The sequence below is a fragment of the Panulirus ornatus genome, chromosome 2 (assembly GCF_036320965.1).
Source record: "Panulirus ornatus isolate Po-2019 chromosome 2, ASM3632096v1, whole genome shotgun sequence".
Lineage (NCBI taxonomy): Eukaryota > Metazoa > Arthropoda > Malacostraca > Decapoda > Palinuridae > Panulirus > Panulirus ornatus.
This window is the reverse complement of record NC_092225.1, coordinates 98,013,287-98,032,976: the sequence shown is the minus strand read 5'-3', so window position 1 is coordinate 98,032,976 and position 19,690 is coordinate 98,013,287. Positions and strand designations below refer to the sequence as shown.

At 39.8% G+C, this 19,690-nt stretch overlaps 1 protein-coding gene across 1 annotated transcript in view; it reads left to right on the top strand.

Annotated features, from left to right (window-relative positions):
* The first annotated feature begins 1,321 nt into the window (after positions 1 to 1,321).
* Positions 1,322 to 19,690, top strand: part of LOC139758793 (progestin and adipoQ receptor family member 3-like) — a 39,514-nt gene continuing 21,145 nt past the window's right edge. Inside the window, exons 1-4 of the mRNA XM_071680602.1 lie at positions 1,322 to 1,390; positions 14,887 to 14,982; positions 15,114 to 15,278; positions 17,152 to 17,301. Of these exons, the coding sequence (XP_071536703.1) occupies positions 17,171 to 17,301 (131 nt within the window). The 5' untranslated portion in view covers positions 1,322 to 1,390; positions 14,887 to 14,982; positions 15,114 to 15,278; positions 17,152 to 17,170. The remainder of the gene's footprint in view (positions 1,391 to 14,886; positions 14,983 to 15,113; positions 15,279 to 17,151; positions 17,302 to 19,690) is intronic.

The following is a 19,690-nucleotide window of genomic DNA, read 5'->3' as shown; positions in this document are numbered from 1 at the left end:
GTCCAAATAGAGTACGTAATATAGGGTTTAATGAAGCCAATTCGTGAATAATGAATAAGATAACTCAAGCATATCTTGATTTTTGCATCGACCAACGTTTTCTTTTGAGCTTTGAGATATGTAAAGATAGAATGAAGAATGAGAACTCAGCTGATAAGTTGAGATAAGATATATTTCTTTTGTCCTTCCTTTGTTGACTTGTTCTCGTATGACAAAATACATTATGTAAATCCCACCCGACCAGCCCACATACCACGGAGTACACATAGCCAGGCGGATACATAGAACACCACCAAAGCACAAGTTCATGTATACATAATGGACACAAAACTGGCTCTTATCAGCCAGTGACCTCCTCCCTAATGCATTCGAGATTACGTACACATAGTGAGACGCATACAGTGGTGTGTGTGTGTGTTTGTGTGTCTGTGTGTGTGTTTGTGTGTGTGTGTGTGTTTAACAGAGTAAAAGAGTTGGACGAGGAGAGAACTCCATGTCCCAATCAGACAGAAACATTATGTGTCATGGAATCCGCCAAACAACAACACAGACGAGGGATAAACAAGGGATCAGATGGTCATCAATGTTGTCATAACATTGGTCTAACCTGTATGGTAGTTTAGTGTCAATTGACGTCTAGTTATTACTTGATCTACTGGGAATGTTATAACTTACAAGTTAAAGTGGATATGATCACTAGAGATGTTATGTGGGGGAAGGTTGTTAATTTGTGGCTGCCCCACGGGGTCACGAATGATAACGGGGGCTGCCCCGCGGGGTCACGAATGACACGGGGCTGCCCCGCGGGGGTCACGAGTGACACGGGGCGTGGAGTCATGTGGGAGGCTGACACCCACACCCAACTCAAACCCGCCATAACATTGCTCCCTCGACGGAGAGGAGGAGGGAGGAGGGTAGAGATGCCAGGTATGGTTACCCCTGTACGATTGTTTAGCTAGTAAGACGCAAATTATCATACTGTAAGAATAAGGTAAGGAGTTAGGGCTTAAAGTCCTCCGTGGCATGGATAATGAGTATAGCTGTAGGTTAGTTATAGAAATTAAATTGTTAAAACTCATGAGGGAGATGGTCCTCCTCCATAGCAGGTCCCATGTAGGATTAAGCCCAGTGTAAAAATGTACTATTTACGTTGCTCCAGTACGAACATACGGTGATACAGCGTCAAATTATGACCCCATAAAAATATGTGTGTGTGTGTGAAGGGACAAAGTGAACTAGTGAAGTAAATAATCAAGGAAACTGAAAAGATAAAGAAAAAACACCCGCTTTGGTAACTCAACATATGCATCCCATGTCAAGCAGTACACAGACGAGAATTTAGTTACCCAGCCTGGAAAGCATAGTATTCAACATCTACTAGGAAATTCCAGTAACCTAACACCTTGATCTGTTACCAAAGATGTCTTAATCAAGATGTGTAAGGCTCCTCCTCCTCCTGTGAGGGTAACGAGCCAATAATATGTCAACGAGAGACAGTGATAACTTCAGTTTGCGAACCCCTCACAGTCCAGCTGTTTGGGTCGAACCTCTGCGTGGAGGGCACTAGTCATGGGGGAGGATGTCCCACATAGGGGAATGTCCCAGCTGGGGAGAGTCTAAAGTTGTGTGATGACCGATCCTGTACAGGGCACAGCGATAAGGGCATGGTTTTGTGGTATGCTTGACCGTCTGTGCTGCTGGCGGGAAGGGCGAGGTGAGGTACGGTGTGGCTGCGTGAGACGCGTGCATGGCCGGACCCACCTGACGGAGGAGGAGGAGGAGGAGCCATCCATTGCTAAGGCTACAGAGACACATTCACACACACACACACACTCACGCCCGGCGACACGGCTGGAGGCCAGCTTCTCCAAATCCAGCTGAGAATATGGGTTACAAATAGAACCATGTTGTGAACTTTTTAGGACGAGAGAACACGGTTCAATTGCATTTGTGAATTTGGATGTTTAGTTACTATTACCGTGTGAGCTAGGATGCATACCACATTATTTCTGATACTTTGAGTAGCCATAGCTAAATGTTTCATGTAGACGTCCTCGTAGCCATATATCATGACACATTATGTTACTAGTGTTGCAACTAGATAGATTAAACTAAGATTCCAGTCACTGCTTGCCTACGTACATTTAATTGTCATGTTATATACACCCATGTTGTTCTATTTAGTTCTTGAGTGTAAGAAGGTTATTGGCTTTTCCTTAGCCCACAGGAAAGTGAGTGGTCAAAGTATGCTTGGCAGTCTATTGACCCAGTTGGGTCATTAATGTCTGAACTGAAGGGTTTTACTTAAACCATGGCTATGAGCCCTCATGGTCATCTCGCTTAAACAGCACCAGCCATCAAATATGTAGAAGGTATAAGTTTGTTGAGTATTCCTGGTAAATTATATGGGAGGGTATTGATTGAGAGGGTGAAGGCATGTACAGAGCATCAGATTGGGGAAGAGCAGTGCGGTTTCAGAAGTGGTAGAGGATGTGTGGATCAGGTGTTTGCTTTGAAGAATGTATGTGAGAAATACTTAGAAAAGCAAATGGATTTGTATGTAGCATTTATGGATCTGGAGAAGGCATATGATAGAGTTGATAGAGATGCTCTGTGGAAGGTATTAAGAATATATGGTGTGGGAGGCAAGTTGTTAGAAGCAGTGAAAAGTTTTTATCGAGGATGTAAGGCATGTGTACGTGTAGGAAGAGAGGAAAGTTGGTTACTAGTAAGTTAGTATTGAACTGCAAGGTGTTGAATGATCTCCGATGGTAGATGTCTTGTTATGCAGGGTCTGTAGGGAGGTTTAAAATCCAGTGTAAAAGATGTCTAAGTTGTCAGTCGTAGCATACGGTGAAGCGTGGAATTGAGTCATAATTATGTTGTGTGTGATAGCGGGACAAGTGAATAGTGAAGAAAATCAAGGAAACTGATGAGTTAAGGTAAAAATGTTGGTAAACTAAAGTTGAAGTCATGTCAAATACAGAGAGAATTAGTTACAGGCTGGAAAGTAAATAGTATTCAAATTATAGGAAATTCCAGTAAAAACCTTGGAATGTACAAGTGTTTAATCAAGGAGTGGAAGGCTCCTGCGTCATCCGTGGAAGCGAGCAATATATGTCAACGGGAGGAGTGGAACAGTTTCGGAAGCCCTTCACAAAATGTTTGAGTCGAACCCGCGTGATGGCAAACATCAAATGGGTAGGATGCAAGGGAATGGTCCCACTGGTTGTAGGTTTAGCGAGGCTGGTTGGATGAGCAGATTCGCTAGAGGGACGGCTGGGAATGGTTTTGTGAGAGACTTGGACGTGCTGGTTGTGCGGGGTGAAGTAGAGGGTAAGGTAGTGTGCGGATAAAAGAGCGTGATGGCCGGCCACTGAGGAGGAGAGGGGACATGCTAGGGCTACAGACAAAGACTACACAGATGACCAGGGACATCGGTGGAGGCCAGTTCTGGAGAACAGCTGAGATATGGGTACTGAACCATTTGGAAGTGTTGGACGAAGACAGGTTCAATTGCATTTGTGATTTGGATGTTAGTTACTATCCGTGTGAGCTAGATGCTAGCACGAGTGAAGTGGGAAGTGAGTGAGCATTGTAAAGTTTCATGTAGGACGTCCTCGTAGCCATATATAGCAACATGATTAAGGTTGCAACTAGGATAAATAACTAAGATTCAGTGTAGTTGCCTAGTACATTATTGTCTGTAGATACCATGTTGTCATTTATGTCGTTGGTGTAAGAGGGTTATTGGCTTTCTTAGCCGGAAGTGACGTGGCAGTATGCTTGCGTCATTGACCGTGGGAGTCGATCAATGTATAATAAAAGATACTTAAAACAATGCTATAACTCATGTCATCTGCTTAAATCCCACGGCCATAGGGATATTAAATATATATATATTATATACTATGTCGTATAATGGATATATAATTAGCGGGGTAGGGGGTGAAATCTTCCCCGTATTCCCTCGTGTCGTTATAAGTTAAATTCAGAGAGGGAGAGGGGCTGGAAAGGGCCCCAGTGTTTGATTAATTTCCAAAAAGGAACAGACCGGTGCCGTGATATCTCCGAAAAGCCATGCGTGTACTAGGCGATACTTGAAAAAAAATGGAAATGATATTTAAAAAAAAAATCTATATATCCTTTCTGTATATGCGCGTTTCAGCGAGGATGGTACTTAAGGAAAGACTGACCTTGGTATCCTTCACCTGCTTTCCTTTTTTGGAAAATTAAAAAGAAAACGAGAGGGGAGGATTTCCAGTCCCCCGCTCCCTCCCCTTTTAGTCGCCTTCTACGACACGCAGGGAATACGTGGGAAGTATTCTTTCTCCCTTATCCCACACACTTCTGATCGTCTCGCAAGACATACAAGACATCTAGAAAAATAATGTTTCATCTCCCGTTGTTATCAGGTCTCCAGCACGACCCCCTTATTACGAAGAATACGACCCTTACGTATTATTGGCGTGACCTTTAACCTGACCCTTAAAGGTCATACTCAACACCACTGTTGCTAAGGGTCGGAACCGACGTGATCAAGGGGCTAATTACTGTACGAGTATTAAATGTAAGCGTAATTTCATATAAAAGTCATATTTCCTATTTTTTGGTTACTGTGAAACACAGCGTCGATCTGATGCAACTGTGAATGTTTGATCTTCATCATCCAAGCTTTCATGTGTTTGCTGATCTGTCGATATTTTTTCTATTCTATCTAGTCTAGGTCACCGCTGCGGCCTGGGAGCTTAAGGTCAACAGACGCTGAAGCAAATGAGGAATGCAAACATGTGTAGATAACCAGATGTATACTTTAAATTGTTTCTGTGGTAAACTCCCCACCATTATGTAACTGTGCGAAAATGAAAATGTATCCCAGATGAATACTGCTAAAATTTTTGTCCACACTTCACAAAGTCATTTTATTACTTAAAATCACTCGTCTTATGAGGATATAGATCACTAATAACTCTATCCAGTTAAGAAACTATGGGCGTACCTCTGAAGTATATTTTGATCAATTAAAAAGAATAGCAATTGAAATTGTAAGATTCGTCCATACGCAGCAACATACAGGAATCCATTTCATTATTCTTGATTCATGTTTATTAAAGCTGATTTATGTTTGATATTACGGTTAATGTATGGGCGATGGGTTATATGCGAGACACATCGTTTATTCCATACTAATTTTGAAAACTATAAAGAGGTATTACAGTCCACATGAACGTCCACAAATGGCTAAATGTATTAACATTAATTGATTTTCTGGTGGGTAAAGTATGGTGTTGACACCTGATGTTGTATCACAATGACACAATCACCAAACGCCACCTCATCTAACTTACCTTACCCTAACATAACCTACCCAAACTTACCCTAACCTAATCAAACTTAACATAACCTACCCTAACTTACCCTAACCTAATCAAACCTAACCTAACATAACCTACCCTAACTTACCCTAACCTAATCTAATTTAACCTACCTTAGCTTACTTAACCTAACCTAACCTAACCAAACTTACCCTACCTAACCAAATCTAACTTAACCAACCTAACCTACCATAACTTAACCTAACCTAACCTAACCTAACTTAACCAACCTAGCCTACCCTAACTTAACCTAACCTAACCTAACCTAACCTAACCTAACCTAACAAAACTTACCCTACCTAACCAAATCTAACTTAACCAACCTAACCTACCATAACTTAACCTAACCTAACCTAACTTAACCAACCTAACCTACCCTAACTTAACCTAACCTAACCTAACCAAATTAACCTGACCTAGCCTACCCTAACCTGACCTGATCTAACCTAACCTAACCTAACATAACCTACCTTACCCTACCATACCTTACCCTACCTTACCCTACCTTACCTAACCTACCCAACCCACACCTAACCCTACCCTAACCAAACACCGCTTCATCTAACCCAACCAATGTAAATTAGGTTAATTTAGGAAACATCTGTGGTTGAAATTTAAGTCACAGAGATGTCTTAATTAGCAAACATTTAATATGAAATGACTGATGCGAGCGAGGCTGGCTGGTGCCTGCAAACATGGCAGCTTATACCCACTGCTGCTCCTGATGCTGGATGTAACAGTAATTTTAAACCTGATATTTCTAAAGATATCTGGCAGGAGAACTGGTTATATTTCTATACGTTGATGTAATTGCCATTATTATTATTATTATTATTATTAATATCATGATTGTTATTATTATTATTATCATTAATTATTATTATTATTATTGTTATCATTAAATATTATTATTATTGTCATTAATTATTATTATTATTATTAAGTTAAGAGTAAATGTGAATAAGAGCAAGGTTATTAGGTACAGTAGGGTTGAGGGTCAAGTCAATTGGGAGGTGAGTTTGAATGGAGAAAAACTGGAGGAAGTGAAGTGTTTTAGATATCTGGGAGTGGATCTGGCAGCGGATGGAACCATGGAAGCGGAAGTGGATCATAGGGTGGGGGAGGGGGCAAATATTCTGGGGGCCTTGAAGAATGTGTGGAAGTCGAGAACATTATCTCGGAAAGCAAAAATGGGTATGTTTGAAGGAATAGTGGTTCCAACAATGTTGTATGGTTGCGAGGCGTGGGCTATGGATAGAGTTGTGCGCAGGAGGATGGATGTGCTGGAAATGAGATGTTTGAGGACAATGTGTGGTGTGAGGTGGTTTGATCGAGTAAGTAACGTAAGGGTAAGAGAGATGTGTGGAAATAAAAAGAGCGTGGTTGAGAGAGCAGAAGAGGGTGTTTTGAAGTGGTTTGGGCACATGGAGAGAATGAGTGAGGAAAGATTGACCAAGAGGATATATGTGTCGGAGGTGGAGGGAACGAGGAGAAGAGGGAGACCAAATTGGAGGTGGAAAGATGGAGTGAAAAAGATTTTGTGTGATCGGGGCCTGAACATGCAGGAGGGTGAAAGGAGGGCAAGGAATAGAGTGAATTGGAGCGATGTGGTATACCAGGGTTGACGTGCTGTCAGTGGATTGAATCAAGGCATGTCAAGCGTCTGGGGTAAACCATGGAAAGCTGTGTAGGTATGTATATTTGCGTGTGTGGACGTATGTATATACATGTGTATGGGGGGGGTTGGGCCATTTCTTTCGTCTGTTTCCTTGCGCTACCTCGCAAACGCGGGAGACAGCGACAAAGTATAATAAAAATAAAATAATAATTATTATTATTATTATTTTTTCTTTCTTTTAAACTATTCGCCATTTCCCGCGTAAGCGAGGTAGCATTAAGAACAGAGTACTGGGCCTTTGAGGGAATACCCTCACCTGGCCCAATTCTCTGTTCCTTCTTTTGGAAAATTAAAAAAAAAACGAGAGGGGAGGATTTCCAGCCCCCCGCTCCCTTCCCTTTTAGTCGCCTTCTACGACACGCAGGGAATACGTGGGAAGTATTCTTAATCCCCTATCCCCAGGGATATTATTATTATTATTATTATTATTATTATTATTATTATTATTATTATTATTATTTATTCACTGTAGTTCATTGCCTGTTACTTGCAAAGGTCATTATTACCCTCATTACCTCAGCTAAATGCTTAATTGATTTAGTATTAATCTCTAGTCCAGCTTTCTCCTAAACCGGACGTTTTTGCATTGTTAAATCTGTCTTTCAAATGTTACCATTATTGATAATAACTGTTCCATTAATCAGGCATATAATTACCTATTTGTACAGTATACAGTGCCAATTACCTATTTGTACAGTATGCAGTGCCAATTACCTATTTGTACAGTATGCAGTGCCAATTACCTATTTGTACAGTATGCAGTGCCAATTACCTATTTGTACAGTACGCAGTGCCAATTACCTATTTGTACAGTATGCAGTGCCAATTACCTATTTGTACAGTATGCAGTGCCAATTAACTATTTGTACAGTATGCAGTGCCAATTACCTATTTGTACAGTATGCAGTGCCAATTACCTATTTGTACAGTACGCAGTGCCAATTACCTATTTGTACAGTATGCAGTGCCAGTTACCTATTTGTACAGTATGCAGTACCAATTACCTATTTGTACAGTATGCAGTGCCAATTACCTATTTGTACAGTATGCAGTGCCAATTACCTATTTGTACAGTATGCAGTGCCAATTACCTATTTGTACAGTATGCAGTGCCAATTACCTATTTGTACAGTATGCAGTGCCAATTACCTATTTGTACAGTATGCAGTGCCAATTACCTATTTGTACAGTATGCAGTGCCAATTACCTATTTGTACAGTATGCAGTGCCAATTACCTATTTGTACAGTATGCAGTGCCAATTACCTATTTGTACAGTATGCAGTGCCAATTACCTATTTGTACAGTATGCAGTGCCAATTACCTATTTGTACAGTATGCAGTGCCAATTACCTATTTGTACAGTATGCAGTGCCAATTACCTATTTGTACAGTATGCAGTGCCAATTACCTATTTGTACAGTATGCAGTGCCAATTACCTATTTGTACAGTATGCAGTGCCAATTACCTATTTGTACAGTATGCAGTGCCAATTACCTATTTGTACAGTATGCAGTGCCAATTACCTATTTGTACAGTATGCAGTGCCAATTACCTATTTGTACAGTATGCAGTGCCAATTACCTATTTGTACAGTATGCAGTGCCAATTACCTATTTGTACAGTATGCAGTGCCAATTACCTATTTGTACAGTATGCAGTGCCAATTACCTATTTGTACAGTATGCAGTGCCAATTACCTATTTGTACAGTATGCAGTGCCAATTACCTATTTGTACACTATGCAGTGCCAATTACCTATTTGTACAGTATGCAGTGCCAATTACCTATTTGTACAGTATGCAGTGCCAATTACCTATTTGTACAGTATGCAGTGCCAATTACCTATTTGTACAGTATGCAGTGCCAATTACCTATTTGTACAGTATGCAGTGCCAATTACCTATTTGTACAGTATGCAGTGCCAATTACCTATTTGTACAGTATGCAGTGCCAATTACCTATTTGTACAGTATGCAGTGCCAATTACCTATTTGTACAGTATGCAGTGCCAATTACCTATTTGTACAGTATGCAGTGCCAATTACCTATTTGTACAGTATGCAGTGCCAATTACTATTTGTACAGTATGCAGTGCCAATTACCTATTTGTACAGTATGCAGTGCCAATTACCTATTTGTACAGTATGCAGTGCCAATTACCTATTTGTACAGTATGCCGTGCCAATTACCTATTTGTACAGTATGCAGTGCCAATTACCTATTTGTACAGTATGCAGTGCCAATTACCTGTTTGTACAGTATGCCGTGCCAATTACCTATTTGTACAGTATGCAGTGCCAATTACCTATTTGTACAGTATGCAGTGCCAATTACCTATTTGTACAGTATGCAGTGCCAATTCTGTACTTGAGGGACGCTATGAACTTTGAAGTCATAGCCAGCCACCCACCCACTCCCTGGTACATTAACATGCGTAGTTCGCTATAGTTTCAATATTTCTAAAGTCTTTTATTAATAGATAATGCCATAAGTGTATCTGGATGATCTGTAAGTCTGCATATTCTTTTTTTTTTTTTCTTTCAAGTGTGATTTATTGACCAGTTCTTCACGTACATTTCATCATGGCCATTATGTTAATCTTGTACTTCCCTTGCATCACTTTGCATGTGTTAATCGTGGGTTTTATATGAGAAAAGTTGTTATAGTTACCAAGAAAGAGACAAGTTAGGTTTAAGAAGTTTTTTTTTCGTTAATTGTCCTTTACTAAGGAGTTAACTAAGTTAGGGGGTAATTGCCTTGTTTGGTTCTGATTAATTACATTGTCCTTTGCGATGTTGTGTGAAAGTGAGGCAGATTTACATATATATGGGGCAAGGTGAGTGCGGGTTGGCCTGAAATAGATAGACGAATGGATGGGATAAATAGGATGATAGATAGATGAATGGATGGGGTAATAGGATGATAGATGGATGAATGGATGGGGTAAATAGGATGATAGATAGATGAATGGATGGGGTAAATAGGATCATAGATGGATGAATGGATGGGGTAAATAGGATGGTAGATGGACGAATGGATGGGGTAAATAGGATGATAGATGGACGAAGGATGGGGTAAATAGGATGATATATTGAGGAATGGATGGAGTAAATAGGATGATATATTGAGGAATGGATGGGTAAATAGAATGATAAATAGACGAATGGATGGGTAAATAGGATGATAGACAGATGAATGGGTGGGTAAATAGAATGATAGATAGGTGAATGGATGGCGTAAATAGGATGATAGATGGACGAATGGATGGGTAAATAGGATGATAGGTAGACGAATGGATGAGTAAACTAGATGATCAACAGACGAACTTAATGATGGGTGGATGAAAAAAAATTGATAGATACACAGAGGGTGGCGCAGGTGGGATGTATACATGGATAGGAAAGTAAATAGGTGGATGCATTTGCCAGACTAGTGGATAGATAGTTGGAACAACATAGATACTGATCTTCTTTCGTCTTTTGGTATATCTGTAATGCCATCACTATACACCATTAACATCTTCGTCACGTCTTATCCATCGTGGAAACTCTATATTCCACAAACACCTGAATCAGATGCGTTTGAATTCTCTTCCGAACAGATGCTCCATTTTATATAGAGGATTGGGTCGTCTTTGTATGGAGTTCTGATCTCACGTGCCGGGAGGTTCTAGCTCCGGAGACTTACTGTACAGTTGTTGGATCCAAAGCAGTCCGACTTGTGGACTAGTGTCCCAGTATGACCCTGATCTAAACTGGGTTCCATTTGCCCGAAGCCCCGTCGTTCGTTCGTTCTCTCTCTCTCTCTCTCTCTCTCTCTCTCTCTCTCTCTCTCTCTCTCTCTCTCTCTCTCTCTCTCTCTCTCTCTCTCTCTCAATAGGTAAATAAATAAATAGATAAATGAATATATATTGCTTTGGTTTCTGCTCCCGAGTGCTGGCTGGTTGTGTGCCCCCCCTACCATCAGCTACGCCAAGCGATAATCGACAAGTTATTGCATAGCATGATTGCTGTGCGGCCGATGAGAACCCGAGGATGAACCGTTATGACATCTATTTCCTTTCCTACACGGCTGAGCTTTGGAACATACTCTTTGCCTTGATGCGTAGCCAGAAAACTGTATTGGGGGGAGGCAGTAACCCCACCCCCTCCCACACCACACGCTAATGTTCTGTATTCCCTCAATATTTTTCTTAGCAATTATAACCTTGCCCCTCCCTGCACCGCCCCCCCCCCCCCACCCTTTAAAAAGAAAATCATGGTGCCTCCAAAATTCAGAAATTATGTATCCACTCCTAACCTCGCCTTCTCTGTAACGCTTTTCAAATTTTAATTGAGGTCTGGCCTCGGTAACGACACTCCGAGATCGGAACTCTTGACACACACACACACACACACACACACACACACACACACACACACACACACACATACATACACGTACATACATGCATACACACACACACACATACATACATACATACATACATGCATACACACACACACACACACATACACCACACACACACACACACACACACACACACACACACACACATACACTATACACACACATACACACACACACACACACACACACACACACGAAAAAGTAAATACAAGATATGTAAAGAAATACGGAAATGAATGATATCCAGTTACATATTCCGATAAAGACTTACGGATGATAACTGAATTGAACAAGTGGGTTTCAAACCTCTTTCGTCTCTACGAGGGGTGGGGAAGAGAGAGGGGGTTCATGAACGAAGCATCTATCGCTTTCTCTGATGATTTCCTAGTTAATGGGATAATATTCTTAATGTAATCTTACAGGACTTTAAAGCATGATAATTCCATAACTATAAAGATGGCGTCTCGTTATTGGAGGCACCATGATGACAGTGGTTGCCTGACTGGACTCAGCTTATTCATTTTCGTCTTTATGGCCGGGGAATAAAGGGCCAAACTCCGATTGACTAGCGATTGGCCTCGTCTGTCCTTAAGGGCGAATGTTGATTCCCACGATTCATTTTTTTTTTTTTTCTGTTACTTCATTGTGATTTGTTATCCGTTATCCATACTTCGTTGTGGCAATAGTGCTGACTTTTCATATCATTAGATGCCACTAAATTGATGTATGGAAAATATGCATAAATATTGACCTTCCTATTTTTCTCCATACGCTTTCATATATCTTTGAGGGAATAAACTTGTATATTCTGGCTCTAAGTGAAACGAAGCTCAAGTGTAAAGGGAAAGAATGGTTTGGAAACGTCAGGGGTTGGTGAGAGGACAAGAGCTAAGGAAGGAGTAGCACTACTCCTGAAGCAGGAGTTGTGGGATTGTGTGGTAGAGTGTGAGAAAGTAAATCATAGATTGATATGGGCAGAACTGAAAGTGGATGGAGACAGGTGGGTGATTATTAGTGCTTATGCCCCTTGGTCATGAGAAGAAAGATCATGAGAGGCAAGTGTTTTGGGAGCAGCTGAGTGAGTGTGTTAGCAGCTTTGATGCACGAGACCAGGTATTTGTGATGGGTGGTTTGAATGCGAAGGTAAGTAATGTGGCAGTTGAGGGTATAATTGGTGCACATGGGGTGTTCAGTGTTGTGAATGGAAATGGTGAAGAGCTTGTGGATTTTATGCTTAAAAAAGACTGGTAATTGGGAATACCTGGCTTAAAAAGAGAGACATACACAAGTACACGTAGGTGAGCAGGATAGATGGTCAACGGATATTATTTAATTACGTATTTATTTATAGGCGTGTAAAAGAGAGTCTTTTGGATGTTAACGTGCTGAAAGAGCCAGATGGTAGGATGTCTGATCACCATCTTGTGGAAGCGAAGGTAAAGATTTGTAGAGGTTTTCAAAAAATAAGAGAGAATGTTGGGGAGAAGAGTGTTGAGAGTGAGTGAGCGGAAAGGAGACTTGTAAGAGGAAGTACCAGGAGAGATTGTAAAATGGCAAAAGGTGAGAGCAAATGACGTGAGGGGAGTGGGGGAGGAATGGGATGTATTTATGGAAGCAGTGATGGCTTGTGTAGGAGATGCATGTGGCATGAGAAAGGTGGGAGGTGGGCAGATTAGAAAGGGTAGTGAGTGGTAGGATGAAGAAGTAAAGTTGTTAAAGAGAAAAGAGAAGCGATTGGACGATACTTACAAGGAAGGAGTGCAAATGACTGGGAGATGTAAAAGAGAAAGCGGCAGGAGGAGGTGAAGAGGAAGGTGCAAGGGTTGAAAAAGAGGGCAAATGAGAGTTTGGATGCGAGAGTATCAGTAAACTTTAGGAAGAATAAATAGATTTTTTTGGAAGGAGGTAAAAAAGATTTGCAAAAGACAAGAGAACAAATCAGTGAAGAGGGCAAGTGGGGGGGGGGGGGGGTATGATAACTGGTGGTAATGGAGTGAGTATTTTGAAAGACTGTTGAATGTGTTTGATGATAGAGTGGCAGATTAGAAAGGGTAGTGAGTGGTAGGATGAAGAAGTAAAGTTGTTAAAGAGAAAAGAGAAGCGATTGGACGATACTTACAAGGAAGGAGTGCAAATGACTGGGAGATGTAAAAGAGAAAGCGGCAGGAGGAGGTGAAGAGGAAGGTGCAAGGGTTGAAAAAGAGGGCAAATGAGAGTTTGGATGCGAGAGTATCAGTAAACTTTAGGAAGAATAAATAGATTTTTTTGGAAGGAGGTAAAAAAGATTTGCAAAAGACAAGAGAACAAATCAGTGAAGAGGGCAAGTGGGGGGGGGGGGGGTATGATAACTGGTGGTAATGGAGTGAGTATTTTGAAAGACTGTTGAATGTGTTTGATGACAGAGTGGCAGATATAGGGTGTTTTGGTCGGGGTGATGTGCGAAGTGAAAGAATCAGGGAGAGTGGTTTGGTGAAGGGAGAAGAGGTGGTTAAAGCCTTGCCGAAGATGAAATCCGGCAAGGCGGCTGGAGTGAATGGTGAATGGTATTGTAGTTGAGTTCATTGAGAAAGGTGGTGACAGGGTTGTTGACTGGTTGGTAAGGATATTCAATGTATGTATGTACGTATGACGGTGAAGTGCCTGAGGATTGGCGGAATGCATGCATAGTACCATTGTATAAAGGGAAAGGGGATAAAGGTGAGTGTTCAAAATACAGAGGCATAAGTGTGTTGAGTATTACTGGAAAATTGTATTGCAATGTATTCATTTAGAAAGTGAAGGCATGTACAGAGCACCATTACCATTTGTCTACTGAAATGTATTCTAACCAAATCCCATTGTTTGCACCAGATGAGTAGCACTAACTTAATTTATGATACTGTGAATTTTGTTGACATAAGTGAAGTATTTTGACGCATTATTCTATTAGAATTTGGTGAAAATACGTAATTTTTTTTGTAGATGGCCACTTCACAGATAACCCTACTCACTCATTGTGAGTATATTTGTTGTTAGTATGTTATGAATAGCATTGTTTTGTTTGTTTTGACTTGTATAATGTCCTCTTTGTTGTCTTACATTAACTGGTGCACCGTAATGAACATGGGCAGTCAACAGTAAGGAATTTTTAGATTTTTAGAACTACGTCTTCTTAGATATTGTAATTAATTTCTATCCCGAGGTATTTTAGACATATTTTGGCCTGGATAGCCATACCAGAACATTGTAGAAATTAATCTGAGAGTTTCCTAAGGTTTAGGAGGTGTAGAAACTGGCCTAACGATCTTAAACTACTGAAAGCCAATACGTAATCAGCCATGTGGTTCTGTTATTATTAATGTAATCAAGGCATAATCTACTACAATACTTATCAGTGTAATCAGGTTTCAGGTGATAAAGATATCTGTCTTGTTTTTACAGATGAGTGGAGCCTTATCAGGTCAAGGTCAAAGTTCAAACGACGGTCAAACACATTAAGAAAAAAAAGAGTTGCCAGATGTTACGACTCACCTTACTGTAAGAGTTTTAAGCCTGTATTATATAACCATTCACTTCTGTCATATACCCAAACGAATCTAGTGTAATACCTATTAAATATATTCACATTTTGGTGTCAGTGAGGTGTTTGAACACTACGTATTTAACAGGAATTAAAATAGCAAAGTGGTAACGTGTCGGCCATCAGCTGGCGTGTCGTCTGCAGTCAGTAATGTCAACAAACCGGAGACGACCAGAGGGTCTGGCTAGAGGGAGGCCAGAGTGCTTGACCATCTGCCACTGAAGACGTTTTCTCACCTTTTTCAAACTTGTGGGTGAGTTAGTGACATACTTCCGTGCACTGTGAGTATGTGAATTATGGGTGAAAGTCACAAGCTCAGGTATGAGAGCAACATAACGGTTGTGTTTGTTTTTTTTTTGTTTAACCTTTGTGTACAGGGTACCAACCTAACCGGTTCTCTTCTGTCTTTAGATTTTTAGCATTGCCAAAGTGTTGTATAATGTACGAGTGTGTAGTCAGTGTCTCTCGTAGACTTTTGTGTGTAGTCAGTGTCTATCGTAGACTTTTGTGTGTAGTCAGTGTCTATCGTAGAGTTCAAAGTCATTATAGGTCTAATTTTGCCTCATGAAGTGTTGTGCTTGCTTCCAATTAATGGAAATTTCAGTAAGATTTGCTACATTGGCGGGAGTATGTTAGTATTATTATATATCGTTGACATATAGTCATTAGGAGAAGGTCTGTTCGAGCTTTATATTAGAACTAGCATTGTGGAATAGCTGCGTATGTTTCAGGTGTTTTATATAGTTCCTGATTGCAGAAGTACCTGTATTATGTTCTGTTGAACGTTATTAGAAAATGTAAACAGTATGTCTAAGAAAATGAGAGATTAATCGTAGGAAAAGGTATGTAATCCACAAGTAAAGAAAAGTCAACACAAGAAGATCTCGTCAGACTTCCTTAGAAGTCAATATTTATTGTAATTATCAATATTACAGTCAAGATATACCAGACATAACCAGTTCCCAGCAGCAGATAGATATAATATTAGTATGTGTTTACTATCGTTTGAGTGACGTGTATGAAATAGGTTTTGTTGCCATTTTACAAGTATGATTTACTGATATTTCAGTTATTACACCTTAGATTTTCCTGGATACACATAACTCAAGTTGCCTTATTTATTATCATTCGATGAAACTCAGTGCTCCAAATCATTCTACACAAGTATTTCTGTCATCACAATGAAGTATTCAAAACACCAAAAACGTAGATGATAACCAAAACTAGTTTCAATGTACAACTAAAATAAACTGACTACTTTTTTGATCCAATGATATGGTAATTTACTAGTCTATCTCCACATTGCTATCAGCTTTAAACTTTGAGTGATTTGACCCTTCAGCTCTGATGTGTTAAGTGATTACAGTGATATTTGCAGAACATGCTTTATAACATTATATTAAAGCAGACAATAGTAGTACTTAAGGGAAAGACTGGGTTAATTAGAATAAAATTAGGTAATGTAATTGAAAAAATCAACAGAACTTATGAAAAGTCTCACCAAACTTTCACAGTAGTCAAGATTTATTTTAATTTTCAGTATTCTACTTACAACATGTCAGTCACACCCATGATTAAGGACTGCCTCGATGATGCTGGAGTCGACGAGCATGACTCGGGGAGTAATCATGTAATCCCCTGCAGCAGGAGAATTTAATGATCATATATTTGTACTCTGATTCCAGTTACTAGATGAGGGGTTTTATAGGTTTGATCTTTTACAAGTTTATTACCTGCTTTTACTTTAATGAATCTCGCATCTTAAGTGATATACTTAACCTATCACTGACATACTTAACTCATCACTTATTCATTAATGTTCAGTAGAATGGAATGCTCCAAATCATGCTCTGCAGCTGGTATTGTATTTTTTAAACGTTAAATTAGCAAATGAAGAGCAAAATCACCTAGTGTTCAAAGCTGATAGCATGCAGATGTGAACTGTTGAAATATCCAATAAGATAACTTTTTAGACTTCTCTGTCAGTTTGCCATAGGCTGTTAGTGTGGATTAGTTTTAGATGTGTTTTCATGTATGTTATGTTTCATAACGAATGAGATGAGTTATACTTAAATATGTTGACCCTATTTACTGTTAATGGTGTGCTCATCTTTCTTTTGTTATAGGGAAAACAACATTATAAAGATGTGTCAGAGAAGGAAGAAGCAGCCTCTTGCCACTGTCCCCTATCATCGAGCACCAGCTTTCCTGCGATTTAATCCGTTCATTATAAAAGGATATCGTGCTAACTTGTCGACAACTCAGTGTTTTCACAGGTAATTTTGTCTTTATTTATGTTGCTAATATATTTTGAGTATGAACTCAAAGTTAACCTATTTTCTGCTTTGTTTCCTTATCACTTATCTGTTTCTTCATATTGCTACTTAGGTATTTTAGATAGATGATCACTGCCATCCTTTGTTCGGTCATTAATGCTTAGCTGATATTTGTGTTTATGTGAGTGTTTTTTGTTGTCATTCATATCTAGTTTCATCCCATTATGATGCATTTCATATTTAAGTATTTGTATTCACATGATATCATCATCTGCATAATGTAACAGTGTATTACAACACCTTTCCATCAGCATTAGTACATACAATGTTGATATATGTTGCTTTGGTACAACCCATAGAAGCCTCTTAGAAGATAGAAGGGACTCCTGGGACTGGAAGGTAAGGTAAGGTACAGTGCCAAATCCTCCAGATTTATCATTGTTTTACAGTTTTGCCAAGGCATATCAGCACAGCATGACTCCTTGACCTCTTGACATGGTGCCTTTCTCTTTTTTAGAATTTGTAAATGATGCCTTGTTCTTTTTGGCTTCACCAAAAACTGTACCTCACCCACTTTGTCATCCACCCTGTCAGAAGCAGACATATCAAAAATGATATGAAGATGAAATTAAGATCTATCTATTTATCTGTTTGGCTCTTGTTCCTTCTGGGAACTCCCATCAAAGGCTTGCCATGGCAAAAGAGTCTCCACTTATCCCTGTCCTTACATGCCTCCCTTGCATACACCAATCCACATATTCTTCCCCCATTCTCTCCCTCTAGTACTTTTTCCATTCTATTTCCCCATGTTCGCAGGTGGTCCTCCTCTCTCACCAACCCCTTTGATCGTATTATCTTACACTCCCCTTGTAAAGATCCTGTCTTGCATTCTATCCACATGCCCAAACCACCTCAGAGTAGTCTGTTTCACCCACCATAACATACCACACTTCATCCCCTTTGCACTTACTGCTGTACCAGATCTCTCATCCACTGTGACACCTTTCTTCCCTGCATACACACACACACACACACTCTCTCTCTCTCTCTCTCTCTCTCTCTCTCTCTCTCTCTCTCTCTCTCTCTCTCTCTCTCTCTCTCTCTCTCTCTCTCTCTTCCTTTTTCTTTCATTGTCTTTTCATTATATGTTCTCTCCTCATTTATCCTGCATCTTTTTTTCTGTATGTCTGTGCTACATTATCTCTGTTCTTTCTCTATACCCATTCTCACTCATAAGTCTTCATATAGCCTTTCATGTAGTGTAATTCACCTTAATCCACTTCTAGTAAAAAAAAGTATTGTTGCAGCTTGCATTCTCATAGCATTTCTGGACTGACTTACCCATATATCTTCCTCATACATCCAATGCCAAATTTTGCCTTCTAATAGACACTGCCACACCTGTGGGATAGTGCTGTTCATCATTTAACTCAGAACCAGTAGGTTACTATGATTTACAATTTCCTTCGGTACCTTGACCTCCATTCTGTCATCTGTAGTAAAGTGTTTACGTCATGTATATGGGTTTCAGAATCATCTTCAGACTCATGTTGTCCAGCCATATTTCTCATTTGGATTCAGTTGCTGCTATCTTGCTTATGTTAGCATTTACATTCATGTGGGCAGCATATGACTCATTTGGAAGCTCTTCCCTTATTATATACTCAGTTTGTTCTTTAATCACAGATTTTCAGACCCCAAAATGTCATGAATTATTGGACTTTATGACTGCAAAGGTTGTGAATTACTGGATGTTTACTGTATCAGTGATACAAAAATGATGTTAAACGTCCAACAGGCTCTCTCAGCCTCCATTCCACCCATTCAGGTATCTACCTCATCTGCCTGCAACACTGTTTTCATGTCACCCATTGGTAGTTTGTTCAGTTTTCCTTATATTCAGCCTGACTGTTTCTAAAGAAATTTCTCAGCTCCTTTTAGTTCTTATCTTCATTTCAGCAGATTATAATTGAGAGCAGTGTTATGGGTTTTGTTTACCTTATCAGCTTTGAGGGACTTAGAAAAAGCATTGTTTACAGTATTATTAATGACTTTGGGATGATGTTATACAAACAAAATTTGATTTTAATCACTAATAAAAGCTAGCTGGTTGGGATGGGAAAAGATTTGAAGTGTAAAATAGATACAGGTGGACAAAAGATGGAAAATATATGTTTTTTTGCAATTGATTCAGAAAGGGATGAATGGAGAAAGAATGGGATAAAACATCTCTGGAAAGCTGATGGTTTGCTTGAGCTCTGAGAGCAAGAAAATGGGATCTCTCAGGTATTGAGATTTTATAGAGTGAGTTGTACTACCAGCTTTCATGCATTTGAAACTTGAATTTGCAACCATATAATGTTTGAGTTCATGCAGACGAGGTGGATCA